This window comes from Sus scrofa, chromosome 13 (genome assembly GCF_000003025.6).
Source record: "Sus scrofa isolate TJ Tabasco breed Duroc chromosome 13, Sscrofa11.1, whole genome shotgun sequence".
Taxonomy (NCBI): Eukaryota; Metazoa; Chordata; class Mammalia; order Artiodactyla; family Suidae; genus Sus; species Sus scrofa.
The window spans coordinates 124,480,190-124,495,606 of NC_010455.5; the positions used below are offsets into that span (position 1 = coordinate 124,480,190).

At 39.5% G+C, this 15,417-nt stretch overlaps 1 protein-coding gene across 1 annotated transcript; it reads left to right on the plus strand.

Annotated features, from left to right (window-relative positions):
* On the plus strand, positions 267-14,008 carry FETUB (fetuin B). The gene is made up of 7 exons (XM_003132577.4): positions 267-676; positions 1,157-1,267; positions 3,088-3,175; positions 5,252-5,415; positions 5,920-6,021; positions 12,618-12,701; positions 13,534-14,008. The coding sequence occupies exons 1-7, from the start codon at positions 449-451 to the stop codon at positions 13,888-13,890; spliced, it is 1,134 nt and encodes a 377-aa protein (XP_003132625.1). The 5' UTR covers positions 267-448; the 3' UTR covers positions 13,891-14,008.

Sequence of the window (15,417 nt, forward strand, 5' to 3'; positions counted from 1 at the left end):
AGATGAAGAGAAGTGTAGCCAGGACATGGGCTGGAGGCGAGATTCTAGTGCCCAAGGGAGAACGTGACAGTCGTCATCTTCTGAACCGGCTTGAGCCCTGCACACAAGCAAGAATTCAATCGTGACCTCCCAGGAACCTTGACCTAAGAGTTTATTTTGCTTTCCTAGGAAAAGATTAGGAAACTTAAATCTGTTTACAGGTAACCATGAGTATCAGATTGCTCCGGGGTCCAAGGTTAGATATATTGGCAAATCCTATCCTAAGTCCTGACTCAGGGAAATCTACATTTAGAATTCAAGCAGATAAAATAGGGCCCTGTGTTTCAAATCCTGATCCCTGGTTCAGGTTGCAATTACAAGGCTGCTTAAATTGCTCTTGCAGAGCCCTGTAAGTAGCTGTCCTTGTGGCTCCTCATACTGACCCCTGCCTGGCCTCACTCCCCACAGGATGGGTCTGCTCCTCCCGCTGGTGCTCTGCGCCCTGGCCGTGGGCTGCGGGGCTACATCTCCACCCCAGCCGCTGCCCCCTACATCCTCGCTTCTCCTCTCCCATGCCTGCAACAGCTCTTATGTGCTGGATGTTGTGAACCTCGTCCTGCAGGAGATCAACAGGAACCAGAAGGACGGCTACGTGCTGAGCCCCAACCGAGTGAGCGATGTCCGCGAACACAGACAGGCAAGTGGCAGTCCCCTCCAGGGCAGGTGTTTGCACAAGCCAGGGAGGCTGCCAAGGGGACAGGAACCCAGAGACACATGTTGGCAGGTACCTTTCAAATCGGAAAACCTGCTGAGTACACACCAAGCTCCTCTGCTAGAGTGCTACATGTTCTTAATGCTATTAGGAACAAGTACTAATCTACTCTGAAACGTACTGTGTCCCACCGTTTCTATTTTCACAGAGTTCCCTGGTTGCCTAGTGGTTAAAGATCTGTCGCTGTCACTGCTGTGGCGCGGGTTCAATCCCTGGCCCAGGAACTTCTGCATGCAATAGGAACAACCAAAAAAAAGAAAAAAAGAAAAAAAGGAAGAAAGATAGAAATCTTCACAAACATTATAGCCTTTGTTTAGCTTTGCCATAAAACAGGGATTTGGGGGGCCAGGCTTTAGGGGTTTCTGCTTCATGTAGGTTGTGCATTTTCTCCTCACCTTCCTACAGGGTGACCTGGGATCTCTGTTCTATCTCACGCTGGACGTGATAGAGTCTAGCTGCCATGTGCTCAGTAAGATGTCATGGAAGGACTGTGGGCTGACGCCATTCCATGAATCGGTAAGTGCTTGTGTCCAGGTGCTTGAGCAGGAAAACTAGGTGACCTCTGTCTTCAGAATGAAGATTGTTCAGCATGTACCATCTTTAAATGTCCCACTTTATAATCTCTTGAGGAGGGTGCCTATGTAGTTATTCCAATTCTATAGACAAAATAGAGTTTCATCAGAGGGATTTCTGAGAGTTCAATTTCTGGTGTCTGGGTCATGAGAAATTGCCCCCAGATGCAAACCACTGCCTTTAGAATGAACAAGCAATGAGGTCCTGCTGTATAGCACAGGGAACTGTATCTAATCACTTGCGATGGAACATGATGGAGGATAATGTGAAAAAAAGAATGTATATGTATGTGTATAATTGAGTCACTTTGCTGTGCAGCAGAAATTGACAGAACATTGTAAATCAACTATAATAATTTTTTTAAAAAAAGAAAGAAAGAAATAAGAAAAGAAAGGAAAGTTGTCCCCAAGTTGTTTCCCACCTCTTGTAGGACCCTCCTATAGGCTCTGAGCCAATGTTTAAGTTGCGGGAGAAAAAAAAGAAGATGTCTGAGGTGTAGCTCTCTGGATGTGTATCCAAGGAAAACTGTAGAAGCAGTGGAGGGGCAACTCTGAAATTTGTTTTATTTTGCTTTATTTTGTTTTAATTGACACTGATACAAGATTTGAGGCTGGAGAGAGGGAAAGCTATGGTATGAGAGCTCTTAGAGGTACCATGGATAAAGGACTTTCTGGAATCACAGCACCTAAAATGAGTCAAAATTGATGACCAGAGAAGACGCTTGAAAAGAACACAGTTTTCATCTGGTTCTCAATTATCCTGAGATTATTTTTATTAATGGATATGAAACTTTGTGTATACAGGATTGTGGTATACGTCTTTAGAAATGAACTCTTTGACCAAGATATCTTTCTCTAATCACTTAACCAAATGTGTCAAACTCACCTACCTGGTTTTGAAAAGCAAATCATCTATTTACCCTGGGAATTATGTTTAAGGAGACACTAACTGCTATAACATATACACTAAAAAGTGTATACTGATCGCAACATGATAGAAGTTGATTTTCCCATTTATGCAAAGTTCAAATAGAAAGCTGGAGTTCCTGTCATGGCTCAGCAGAAACGAATCTGATTAGCATCCATGAAGACAAAGGTTCAATCCCTGGGTTCGCTCAGTGGGTTAAGGCTCCGGCATTCCCATGAACTGTGGTGTAGGTCACAGGTGCAGCTCAGATCTGGCTTTGCTGTGGCTGTGGATGTGGCGGGCAGCTGCAGCTCTGATTGGACCCCTAGCCTGGGAACCTCCATATGCCAGGGGTGTGGCCCTAAAAAGACCAGAAAAAAATATAGAAACTCCTCATCAGTGAGGGGCTCTCCTCCACGAGTGATTTGTCAACCCAGGTTCCCTCCATGCTGTGGCCTTGGACTCTGCTGCCCTCAACTCATGGTTCTGTGGTCACCATGCTCATCTACATCAACCTACAGAAAGGGAAAGAGCCTGGAGGACAGAGAGCACATGGGAGAGCCTTATGGGCTAGGCTTAGAAGTGGTTACCCATCCGTTCTGCTCACCTCACTGTGGTTAGAACTCAGTTACACACAGTCCTATCTAAGTAGGAAGGAGGCAGGGAAGTAGTGTAGCTGCAGCCCAAGAGAAGGTTGAACTCTTTGATGATCAGCTGGCAGGTTTCCCCACCCTAAACCACCAAAATTGACCTTAGGTTTCTCATTACTTAAAAATGAAATATCCAATTTCATCTGGGGTATTTTTTAAAGCCATAATTCATTTTACCATGTCGTAAAATGTATTTGTTGATTCCAGGAATATGGTCAATGCAAAGCAATATTTTACATCAATAAGGCAAGAAGAATTCACTATTTACCTGCTTATAACTGTATTCTTCGCCCAGGTAAGAGATCACTCTGATTTTGTTCATTTTAATAATAAATGGAAAATGAGCATTTAAGTATACTATGCTATAGTATGTAGCATTTCTCCCATCCTTACTTCTTGTTCATTCCAAAGTCAAGTTCTTCATATATCCAACCCTCACACTGCTTCTCTTCCCACAATTAATCTTCCTAAATAACCTGCAACAGTTCTATACTGTGTCCTATATCAAATCCTAAATTTTTAGTCTGTCATAAATGGCATCATCTCTCTGATGGTCCCCAGGCTTCCTTTCTAGGAATCTCTGCCCTATTTCCCTGACTACACCAATTTTGCATTCCATTCAACCAGATGGCTCACTTTTCTGAACACACGTTGTACTTTCGAATCTCTGCATCTTGTGTGTGCCTCTCCTTTGGCTGAGGATGCCCTCCCCCGATAAGCTCTGCCCTAGGAACTCATATCCATTCTTTACAGACCATTGCTAATGCTGCTTATTCCACCATGTTCTCTAGTCAAGAAAAAAATAAATAAATAAAACATTGTGCTTTCCTCTTCTACATTCCTATACAACTTTATCCTAACCACTCGTAAAACACAGACAATGCCTTGATTTGGAGTCTTCTATCTTCTATTGTGTAGAACATTTTATTCCCTCTTCCTCTCTGCTACAACTCTCCCCTAATTCCTATCCAGTAGAAGGAGTCTAAATTTTCACTGAATAAATTAATAAATGTACATACATTCATACTGGGTCCCTCTGTGAAAAGCAAGCATCCATAGCACTGGAAGAGAGGATATAGCTACTCATCAAACTATGATGTGCACATGACTCTCCTGGTGGATCTTGTTCAAGGGAAAATTCTGATTCTATACGTCTGGGGCAGGGTCTGAGATTCTATACTGCCAACAAGCCCTAGCTAGGTGATAGCAATGCTGCTGGTTCCTTTGAGGGACTAGGCAACAGAGCTAAAGCTTCCTGGTTGTGACGATAAAGCTCACCTCAAATAAATTAGAGGACAACAACTAATAACATACATCAGGTCTGAAATGAAAGTCATAGGTACCAGGGGTACGGAAGGTCAGGAAATGACATGTGGGGGTGGTACTGGGAGTGATAAGCCGTAGATATAACTCCCCAACTAAACACCCAAGTAAGTACACAGTTGATCAAAGATATGTTTACTTTGTCAATACAACTTTTAGACAAGCTTCCTAGCCTGACTTACACACTAGTTTTGTCACCCACCCCTCGCTCCTCCCAATCAGATGTTCTAGCTATAACGTTAGTGTGTTTATTTTATCCAGTCATATAGTGATTTGACCAATTTTTATTTTCTGTCTTACTTGCTTTTTCTAACCAAAGAGGGTGTACTTCCACCTCCCATATGTCATTCAGTCACTCGTTCATTCAGCAGACATTTACTAAGCACTCAACATGCATTAGATGTTATGTTAGGTATTAGAGACTAAAAGGTAAGTAAAACATAAAAGTAATGAAATCCCAACTCAGTCTGCTTTACCGAGATTGTGATGGTGGAAGATACTGAGCTAACTGAGAATAAATGAGTTATACCAGTATACCGTTCACCCTTGAACCAACACAGTTTTGACCTATGAGGGTCCACACATACATAGATTTTTTTCATTAAATAATACTACAATACTACACTGTCAGAGGCTGGTTAAATCCACAGATGCAGAATGGTGGATACAGAGGGCTGAACATAAAGTTAAACTGCGATTTGGGGCTGTGTGGAGGGTCAGCACCCCTAACCCTCACATTGTTCAAGGATCAAATGTCGTATATTACATATTTTTAACAAAATTTCTAGGGTAAAAAAACATTTATGTAAGGTGAAAAAATATTGCTTCAGGTTTTTTTTAATTATGAAAGTAATACATGCTCATTGCAGAAAACGGTGCAGAACGCTCTTTCTTTCAAGATAATGCATCTACTTCATTCTTGCCACAAGTGAACATGATCGTTTTATTTTTCCTTTCAATCTCTGCCTCCATTGTGGTCATAGGATGTATAGGATTCCAAATCATTAAGGAGTTTTCTTTTTCAACTTGCTGTCTTTGGTATCAACAGTTTCTCCAGGACAGCTTGTCACGCTATGCCCTGACTGCCCCACCCACGTGAACATGTCAGATACCAAAGTCCTGGAAGCTGCCACCAAGTCTCTCGAAGAGTTCAATAAAAGGAGAACCTCAAAGAAGTATTCACTGGTCAAAGTTACCAGGGCTCTCTTTCAGGTGAGGCTGAAGCACCAGTTACATCAGCATGTCTCATAACTGCTGCCATAGCTATCAAGGCCCTCATTTCAATCAGAACCAAGAGCCTTTTCTTCATTCCCTACTTTGTTGCCCTGACGCACATTCACCCTTGTCTTTGTTTCTGAGTTTCATGGGTTACAGGAAACATCAGTTTATCTGTATTTGAATTATGTTCCTATCTAGCATATGGAGAAAAGTTAATCTAAAAACACACTTACATGAGGAAAAATAAACTCATCCAAGGGGAGGTTTTTAGAGTCCCTTTAAATCCCTAAGAAGGGAAGAAAGGCATGGCGATTATGCTTTCTGAATAACAAAGTCATGATACATGGTTTGATTGGTAGGGATTACAGAGACAAGAGACCCCTGCTGACAGTGACCCTGGCAATGTACAGTTTCTATAAATAGAATTCTGCCAAACTTGAGTCATTTCTCCACTTGGAAAGGTTTGATTTATGTTTTTCAACTCTTGTCTCATACCAGTGGGTGTTTGGCCCTGCCTACTTTGTGGAATATTTAATCAAAGAGTCACCGTGTACCAAATCTCAGGCTAGCAGCTGCGCACTCCAGCCCCCTAACCCTGAGGTGAGTATTCCTGAATGTCTTCAGAATTTAAGATGTGTGCTCACAGATCATCTATATGTATTTGTTGAGCATAAATGATACATGAGGTGTCGTAATGCCCAAGACACTTGTCTTCCCCTTAAGGAGAAACTATTTAGGGATGATCTAGATGCAATAATATCTGATTGTAAGTACAGTTTTCATCAGCAATGTGATGCCTTTAAAATGATCACAGGAGGCTGTAAAATCTCCTCATTGGTTGGTGGTGGTCCTACTTTTAAATGATCAAATCCATTTGGATTTGGATACAGCATCGTATCCCATTCTTTGGACCACTTACTCTTGAAGAAGAATGATGTCAAACAGACCTTCTTTGAAAGAATACAACCAAAATGGGGAGCGTGCCTTGAAACCATATGAAGCACACCTGGTAGGAATGTCAATTGGCACAATGTATCATTGCACAATTAGGCAAAAGCATCAGAAGCCTTTTCCCCCCTTATTCATTTATAATAACAGCTTTATTAAGATATGACACATGCTATAAATTCACTCTTTTAAGGAGTACAATTCAGTTTTTCAGTCATCCATAGAGGTGTACCACCATCACCACTATCTAATTTTAGAATGTTTTCATCAGCCCCCAAAGAAACTCCATACCCATTAGCAGACATTCACCTTGCTTCCTTACCCACACTCTTGGAAACCACTAATCTGCTTATGTCTCTATGACTGCATTTTTTGGATCATTTTATATAATGGACTCATACTGTATGTAGCCTTTTGTGTCTGGCTTCTTTCACTTAGCAAAATGTTTTCAAGGGTTATCCATGTTTAGTATATATCAATGCTTCATTTCTTTCATGGTTCAATAATATTTCATTGCCTGGATATACCATGTATTGTTTATCATCCTGTAGTTGACGGATGTTTGAATTGTTTCCTCATTTGAGTCATTATGAATAGTGCCGCCATGAACATTTGCGTAAAAGTTTTTATACATACATATGTTTTCATTTCTTTGGGGTATATACCTTGGAGTGGGATTGCTGGGTCATAGGAGAACTCTATGTTTAACCTTTTAAATAATTGCACACTGTTTTCCAAAGGGACTGCACCAGTTTCACAATCCCATCAGCAATGTGTGAGGCTTTCGATTTCTCCACATTTTTGTCAATTCTTTTTTTTTTTTATTATAGATATCTTACTGAATTTGAAATCATCTCTCATTTTAGTTGCATTTGAGTTTTCTTCATAGCTAATGATGTTGAGTATCTTTTAATGTGCTTTTTGGCCATTTGTATATATTCTTTGGAGAAATGTCTGTTCAAATCCTTGTCATTTAAAAATTGGATTATCTTTTATTGTTGAATTATAAGAATTCTTTACATATTCTGGATATAATTCCCTTATTAGATATTTGATTTTCAAATATTTTCTCCTACAAATCTTTGATTTATCTATTCATTTTCTTCATGTTGTTCTTTGAAAGACAAAACCTTTTTTTCTTTCTTTTTTCTTCTCTCTCTCTCTCTTTTTTTTTTTTTTTTTTTTTTTTTTTTTTTTTGGCTGTGCCTATGGCATTTAGAAGTTCCTAGGCCTGTGATTGAACCTGTGCCATAGCAGCAACCCAAGCCGCTGCAGTAACAGTGCTGAATACTTAACCCACTGTGCCACAAGGAACTCCCAAAAGTTTTCAATTTTGATGAAATCCTCTTTTTATAGTTTTCAATTTTGATGAAATCCTCTTTTTACAGTATTTTATATTTTTGACCCAAAAATGTGCTTTTTGGGTCATAGATAAGAATCTGTTGCCTAAGTCAAGATCACTAAGATTTACTCTTGGGTATTCCTCTAAGAATTTTACAGTTTTAGCTTTAGGTCCCTGACCCATTTTTGAGTTAATTTTGTATATGGTGTGAGGTAGGAGGTTCAGTTTCATTCTTCTGCTTGTGGATATCTAGTCGTCCCAGCACTATTTGTTCAAAGACTATTATTTCCCTCATTGCATTGTATTGACATACTTTCTGAAGGTCAATTGGCTGTGAAGGTAAGGGCTTATTTTTTACCACAAATTGTTTTCCATTGATTTGTATATCTATCTTTATACCAGTACCTACTATCTCAGTACATAGTTTTGTAGTGAATTCCGAATTGGAAATGCGAGTCCTCCTATTTTCTTCTTATTCAAGATTGTTTTGGGTGTTCCAGATCCCTTGCATTTTCACAATAAATCAGCTTGTCAGTTTCTATCTTTAAAAAGCAAGAAATTTGATAGGGATTGCACTGAATCTATAGACCAATGTGATAAGTACTGTCCTCTTAAAAATATTAATTCTTCCAACCCATGAATATGGGATGTCCTTCCATTTGCTTAGGACTTATTTAATTTCTTTCAACAATATTTTGTAGTCTTCAGTGTACAAAACTTTGCGGGTTTTGTATAATTAAATATCTTATTCTTTTTGATGCTGATATAATGTATTTGTCTTCTTAATCTTATTTTTGGATTGTTCATTGCAGGTATATAGAAATACAATTGATTACTTGCCTTGTATTCTGTAATCTTCCTGAACTCGTTTATTAGTTCTAGCAGTTTTCTAGTAGATTTTCTGTATACAAGATCATGTCTTCTACAAATATAGTTTTACTCCTCCTTTACAATCCAAATGACTTTTAATTCTCACCTAATGTCCCTGTCTAGAATGTCCAGTACAATGTTGAATAGAAATGCAGAGAGCAGACATCCTTATCTTATTCCTAATTTTAGGAGGAAAGCATTAAGTATTTCATCATTTAATATGAATAACTGTAAGCTCTATATAGTTGCTCTTTATCAAGTTGAGAAAGTTCCCTTCTATGCCTAGTTTTTTGAATGTTGTTTTTTTTTTTAATCAGAAAAGAGTGATGGAATTTGTCAAATACTTTTTCTATGTTAATGAGATAATCATGGGATTTTTTTTTCTCCTTTAATCTAGTAGAATTGTATATAATAATGGTTATTATATGTTAAAACATTCTTACACTTTGAGGATGAATCACAGTTGATCATGGTGTATAATCTCTTTTATATGTTTCTAAATTCAGTTTGCCAGTGGGTTTTTTTTTCCAAAGATTTTTAATCTATATAAGAGATATTGGTCTGTAGTGTTCCTGCATTGTCTCTGCCTTATTTTTACATGAATTTAATATTGGCTTCATAGAATGAATTGGGAAATTTTCACCCCTCTTCTATTTTACTTTGACAGAGTTTGTGAGGGATTGGTGTTAATTCTTTAAATATTTGGTACAATTCACCAGTGAAGCCATCTGGGCCTGGGCTTTTCTTTGCTGGAAGTTTATTTGATTAGTGATTCCCTATTTAATTACAATTTTAGTAATTTGAGTCATTTTTTTCTTGGTCAGTCTGTCTAAAGCTTTGTAAATTTTATTGATTTTTCTTCCAAAGAATCAACTTTCAATTTTATTTACTTTCTTTGTTCTTTTTTTTATTGTCTAGTTAATGTATTTCTTCTTTACTCTTCATTATCATCTTCTTTCTGTTTGCTTTGGGCTTAGTTTACTCTTCTTTTTTCTAACTTTTTAAGGTAGAAATTTAGGTTATTGGTTTACAATCTTTATTCTTTTTTTTAGCATAAATGCTTATATCTACAAATTTCCCTCTACGCAGTGATTGAGCTGCATCTCACAAGTTATACATGTCATTTTTTTTTTTTTGGTCTTTTTTGTTGTTGTTGTTGCTGTTGTTGTTGTTGTTGCTATTTCTTGGGCCACTCCCGCGGCATATGGAGGTTCCCAGGCTAGGGGTTGAATCGGAGCTGTAGCCACCAGCCTGCGCCAGAGCCACAGCAACGCGGGATCCGAGCCGCGTCTGCAACCTACACCACAGCTCATGGCAACGCCGGATCCTTAACCCACTGAGCAAGGGCAGGGACCAAACCCGCAACCTCATGGTTCCTAGTCGGATTCGTTAACCACTGCGCCACGACAGGAACTCCTACATGTCATTTTTGTTTCCATTCATCTCAAAATATTTTCTAATTTTCCTTGTGATTTCTTCTTTGGCCAATTGGTTATTTAGGAGTATTATTTAATTTCCATGTATTTGTGAAAATTTCAGTTTCCTTCTGTTATTCATTTCTAAATTCATCCAAAGTGATTGGAGAATATACTCTGTGTGATCTCAATTATTTTAAATTTTTTTGAAGCTTGTTTTATGGTTTCACATAAGACATATCCTAGAGAAAGTGCCATGTACACCTGAGAAGAAGGTATATCCTGCTATTGCTGGGTAAAGCATTCTGTAATTGTTAAGTTTAGTTGGTTTAAAGTGTTTTTCAATATTTCTCTTTCCTTGTTGATGTTCTGCATATTTTTTATACATTATTGTGAGTGAAGTTTCCAACTATTATTGTTGAATTATATATGTCTTCCTTGAATTCTGTCAGGTTTTGCTTTTGCAGTTTGGGGCTCTGTTGTTAGGGGCATGTATGTTTGTAGTTGCTATGTGTTTCTGGCACATTGAGTCTTATCATAAATCTTTTTCCCTTATCGCTGGTAACAATTTTTGTCTTAAAGTCAATTTTGTCTGATATTTATGTAGCCATTTGATTACTATTTGGTTACTATTTGCATTGCAAAATTTTTTCATCTTTTAACTTTCAGACTATGTGTGTCTTTGAATCTGAACTGTGTCTCTCAAAAGCCTTTTATAACCAGTCAATTGAATACTCTCAAATTCTCAGTTTCCTCAACTGAGAATAATTGGGAAAACATCATCATCTTCTGTGGACTCTCCCTTTCTCTTTTCTCAGTGCCATCATGTGCTGATCACCCCAGATGGGCAAATGGGAAAATGACCATTACTTTCTTGTCAATTTCCATAATAAGAACAATTTCACTTAAGTAATTAAAATTCATTTTCAGGGATTAAAATTTCTTTTTAGTCAATTCTGAATCAGAACTTCTATCTCATATCCAATTCAAAGCTTTTTCCTCTCTGTAACTCAAGCCTGACCTAGAGCTTAGGACTTACTGTGAGGAAGGACTCAAAGTTTGTTCTTTCACTCTTTCTCCTACAATCTTTTATTTAATTGTGGTCTCTCAAAGTCCCAAGAAGAAAGAGAGAGGGTTAGAGAAAAGAGTTTAAAGTCTTTTTACACAACTAGACCTTCAGTTGTAGTTTTCTCTTGGTCTACACTGGCCCTTTATTTACCCTTGAAAAAGTATACTCTGTGACTCTAAAATTTCTCTTCTAGGAATTTACCCTAAGGAAGCAACTAGGGATATACGAAAAGATAAGCTTCAATGTTTAAACGTAACAAATTAGATTCAAGTCAGTGTCTAACAAAAGAGAACATATTAAATAATACAGAGGAATATTAGGTAGCCATTATAAAGAAAATCATAGAAAACTATTCAATGTCACACAAAGATCTTTACATATTGTTAATGACCAAAGAGAGTTATAAAATATTATGGATAGTATAATCCTATTTTTCCATAAAAAAAAAAGTGAATAGGAAGAAAGATTAGAAGAAATGAAATCAAATTGTTGTAGGAAATGGGTACCTTTCATGCAATTATAGGTTTTTAAATTTTTGTTTCTCCATATTCTAAATAACTATTTATTACATTTGTAATACGAAAACAAACTTTTTTTTTTTTGGTTTGTTTTTGCTTTTTAGGGCTGCACCCGTGCCATATGGAGATTCCCAGGTTGGGAGTCAAATTGGAGCTACAGCTGCAGGCCTATGCCACAGCCACAGCATCATCAGATTGGAGCCGCATCTGTGACCTACACCACAGCTCACAGCAACACCAGATCGTTAACCCACTGAGTGAGGCCAGGGATGAAACCCACAACATCATGGTTCCTAGTCAGATTTGTTTCTGCTGTGCCATGACAGAAACTCCCAAACTTATTTTTCACCCTTTTTTTTTTAGGGCTGCACCCTGAGGCACATGGAGGTTCCCAGGCTAGGGGTGGAACTGGAGCTGCAGCTGCCAGCCTATGCCACAGCCACACCAGATCTGAGCCACATCTGTGACCTACATCACAGCTCATGGCAACACCAGATCCTTAAGCCACTGAGTGAGGCCAGGTATCGAACTGCAACCTCCTGGTTCCTAGTCAGATTCATTTCTGCTGCGCCACAATGAGAACTTCCCCAAAATTATTTTTAAGAAAAGTTGAAGATCTGAGTGGTCTTGTCTGAGCAGCAAAAACTCAGGTGGAACATATATAAAGGGCTGCTATATGAGAGATGAAAACAGGTTTTCTAATTGACCCAAAGGTAGAAGTATGGCCAAGAATTAGACCCAGATTTCTGTATCTGTTCTATAGACAGTTTTCTGCTCAATAAAAAGAATTTTCTAATTGAGTTTGGTCCTCAGGAAATCCTGAGTTTCTCTCATTGGAGACAGATTAGCCTAGTTTGAGTAATTACTTGGTAGGAATGATCTAAAGAATTAGTTCAGAGTCTACCTGTTACCCGGTAAGAGCATAAACGTGTTGATTGGCTGTTTGTCTCTGTGAGCAGAAAGCAAGTTGATTTCCATTTACGATAACTGATAATTGTAATACACAAATGACATTGTATTTTCTTTTTCTTTAGCCTGTTGGTATTTGCAGTGGTTCTCGGAGTGAAAGAGGCCCCGAAAAGTTTGTCTCCGTGAGGTGTAGCTTCTTTAAATCACAGGTATTTTTCAATCTAATTGTTTTTCTTTCTGTGAATAAAAGAAGAGAAGATTATCTATCTTTAATTGCCTCAACCCTCTCCTTTTATTTTCCTAAAGTCAATGATCACCATTTTATTCAAGCTGCCGAAAAGCCACATCCAGAGGGTAGCTGATCAAAGACCTGTAACCCTTTCTTTTAGAAACAACACAGTCCCCGCAGAACAAGTAAGACTCCTTTAGTTTGAATGGCTCAGGCCTCTGAAACATTACATTCCGTGTCCCAAAGGCCCTTACCCTGAACCATAAATAGAAATTGTTTCCATGGAAGTACTGAGTCCTTTTCCAGAAATATTTCTTGAGCACATACTGCGAGGCATCCTGGCAGAGGTGAGAGGGTGGTTGAGTTCCAGTCCTGCTCTGCCACCTACAAGGTGTGTAAACATGGACAAGGTGTTACCTCTCTGAGTCCTGGTTGCCTCATTTATAGAATGGGGTTGTAGCACTTGCCACCTTCAGAGAGACAGGTGAGAGGATCTGGTTGAAGGGCATTGCACCAGGCCTGGCACAGAATAAACAAATGAGGCTTCTGCCATCTCTAGAAGTGGGGAGATAGCTCGCTCAGGACTTTGAACAAGCCATCTAATTCTCTGGATCATTGTTCAGCCCTGAAATTTGTGACGATTACAGGCTCTTATCTGTTTTGCTTTTTAACTCTTTAATCAGGCCCATCCCTCTAGCTGGTCTCCTTTTGAAAATCCCGTCAAAAAGGCACAAAACAGCCTAACCTAGTCACAGGCATGGCAGGGATTTTCTTGGAGGATGTTCCCTTATTTGAAAACATTCTTATTTCAGGCTCCCACCCCTGGAGATGCATACTCTACTGCTAGCCGAGGTGACCCCACCAAGGTGGAAGAGCCCCAGCAGGAAAGCACAGCCTCTGCCAAGCCTGTGCCAAAGGGATCTGTCCAGCACCTTCCCGGATTGGGTGATAAGCCTAAAGGTTCCCCGGAAACAGGCCCTGAGGAGGCCTTCCCTGTACGGGTGGATCTAACTTCGAATCCTCAAGGAGAACCGCTGGATGTCTCCTTCCTCTTCCCAGAGCCTGTGGAGAAGGACCTGGTTGTTCTGCCTTTCCCCTCAAGAGAATGGCGCTCTGCTGAATGCCCAGGACCAGCTCGGGTTTCCAACCCTCTTGTTCTCCCGCCATGAAAATGAAGTAGGGGATTCCTGGGAACACAGGGCCCTGCAGAAGATGAGGGGTGGTGGAGAAGAGGGATGGAGAGTTCAAACAGAGAGAGGGCTAATAAAGTGCATCTTTTTGACTCTTCCTCTTCTCATGTTGCCTGAAGTGGAAATAATACTAAACTGCTCACTCATACACTGGGCTGCATTCCTCCTAAGCCATCCCAAGGTCTCATGCCGTGGATAGACCCCTCTCAGATCTTTCACCTCTCTCTTTATAATGACTTCTTCCTCTTAGCTAAGTGTCTCTGATGTAGGGCCTTACTTTGCAATGTCTTCATCTTTCTGATGATGACCTAAAACAAATAGACTGAAGAGATTCCTCCAGCAAAGATGGGTTTATGGGGTCAGCAGAGGATTGTCATTCGAGATCTGCAACCATGTCAAGCCACGTGCAAGTCCCCAAACAGCAAAGGAAGGAGAAGGCCTTTATAGAGAGGAAAAAGAAGTTGGGAAGGCCATACTGGACAAAGAGTCCATGGCTTTTCATTGGCTAAGTCCTATTGGGCTGTGCTATTGTCACAGCTCCCACTTCTGGTCTCCCAAGTCTGTTTAATTGTGGTTTCTGTTTATTAATTTTTTACCTTTCTCCCCTTTTGATCAAGATCTTTCTCTGAAAGCATCACTGACCAAGAGTCAGGTTTTCCAGTTTCAGTAGCTTTTTGTCATCAGTGTCAAAATGACCTTTACTGGGTTTAGTATCTCAAATTGAAGGGAAAAGTACAAAAGAGTGGAAACTTAGGAAGGTCACGTTTAAGTGACAAGAAGGAGTAGGAGGGAAAACTTCAGGCCCTTTTTATCTAAGGTCCACATTTTATCAAGACCATAGACATTAGTGATCATCTGAAGAGTTACATCATCAAAATTTTGGCAACAATCTTCAAGCAGTCCTGGTATGGATATCTTGAGAGAGCTGTCTCATCAGATGTCATCTGCCTCAATTCTAGGAAATCTTTACTTTCAGGTCACCAGCAGATGGGCAGGTATGTCGTGTTATTCAAAGAGTCTATTCCTTAGAGTTTAGTGGCACAAGATTTGGATTAGCAGTAACTGATAGGCATTTTTCCATGAGGTTGAAGAGAGCTCTCCTGGAGGTGCCTTTTCCAATAGACAAGATCTCTGGGTTGTAAGGTATGACACTTAAGGTCTTTGTCTCCTGAGGGTATACTGTGAAAGGATTGTTTTACCAACGCATGGTTGTTTTTAATGGAAGCAATTAGGCCTTTGCAATATTGGAGTATCTCTTTTATCAGGTGTGGGTGAAAAGAAGCAGTGCATTGAGTGTCCTATGACTGTCTCAAGGGGCCAGAGTTTGTATGAGTTCTGAAATGGGCAGATCTGAGATTTAGAGGGACCGACAACAATGCTTTTGGTCAAGGAGTCTGGAGGACCTCTACAAATATTTCCAACTAAGCCTTAATATGTTGTCAAACCAGAGGCTTGAGGAGGGTGAGCTCAATGAAAGTTTTGTAAGAGTGAGAAAGGAGCGCATAC

Excerpts from the sequence above, each read along its gene's own strand:
- FETUB (XM_003132577.4), top strand. The coding sequence starts at position 449 with ATGGGTCTGCTCCTCCCGCTGGTGCTCTGCGCCCTGGCCGTGGGCTGC. Across the intron at positions 677-1,156 it reads ATGTCCGCGAACACAGACAG|GGTGACCTGGGATCTCTGTT; the intron begins GCAAGTGGCAGT and ends ACCTTCCTACAG. Across the intron at positions 6,022-12,617 it reads TCCAGCCCCCTAACCCTGAG|CCTGTTGGTATTTGCAGTGG; the intron begins GTGAGTATTCCT and ends CTTTTTCTTTAG.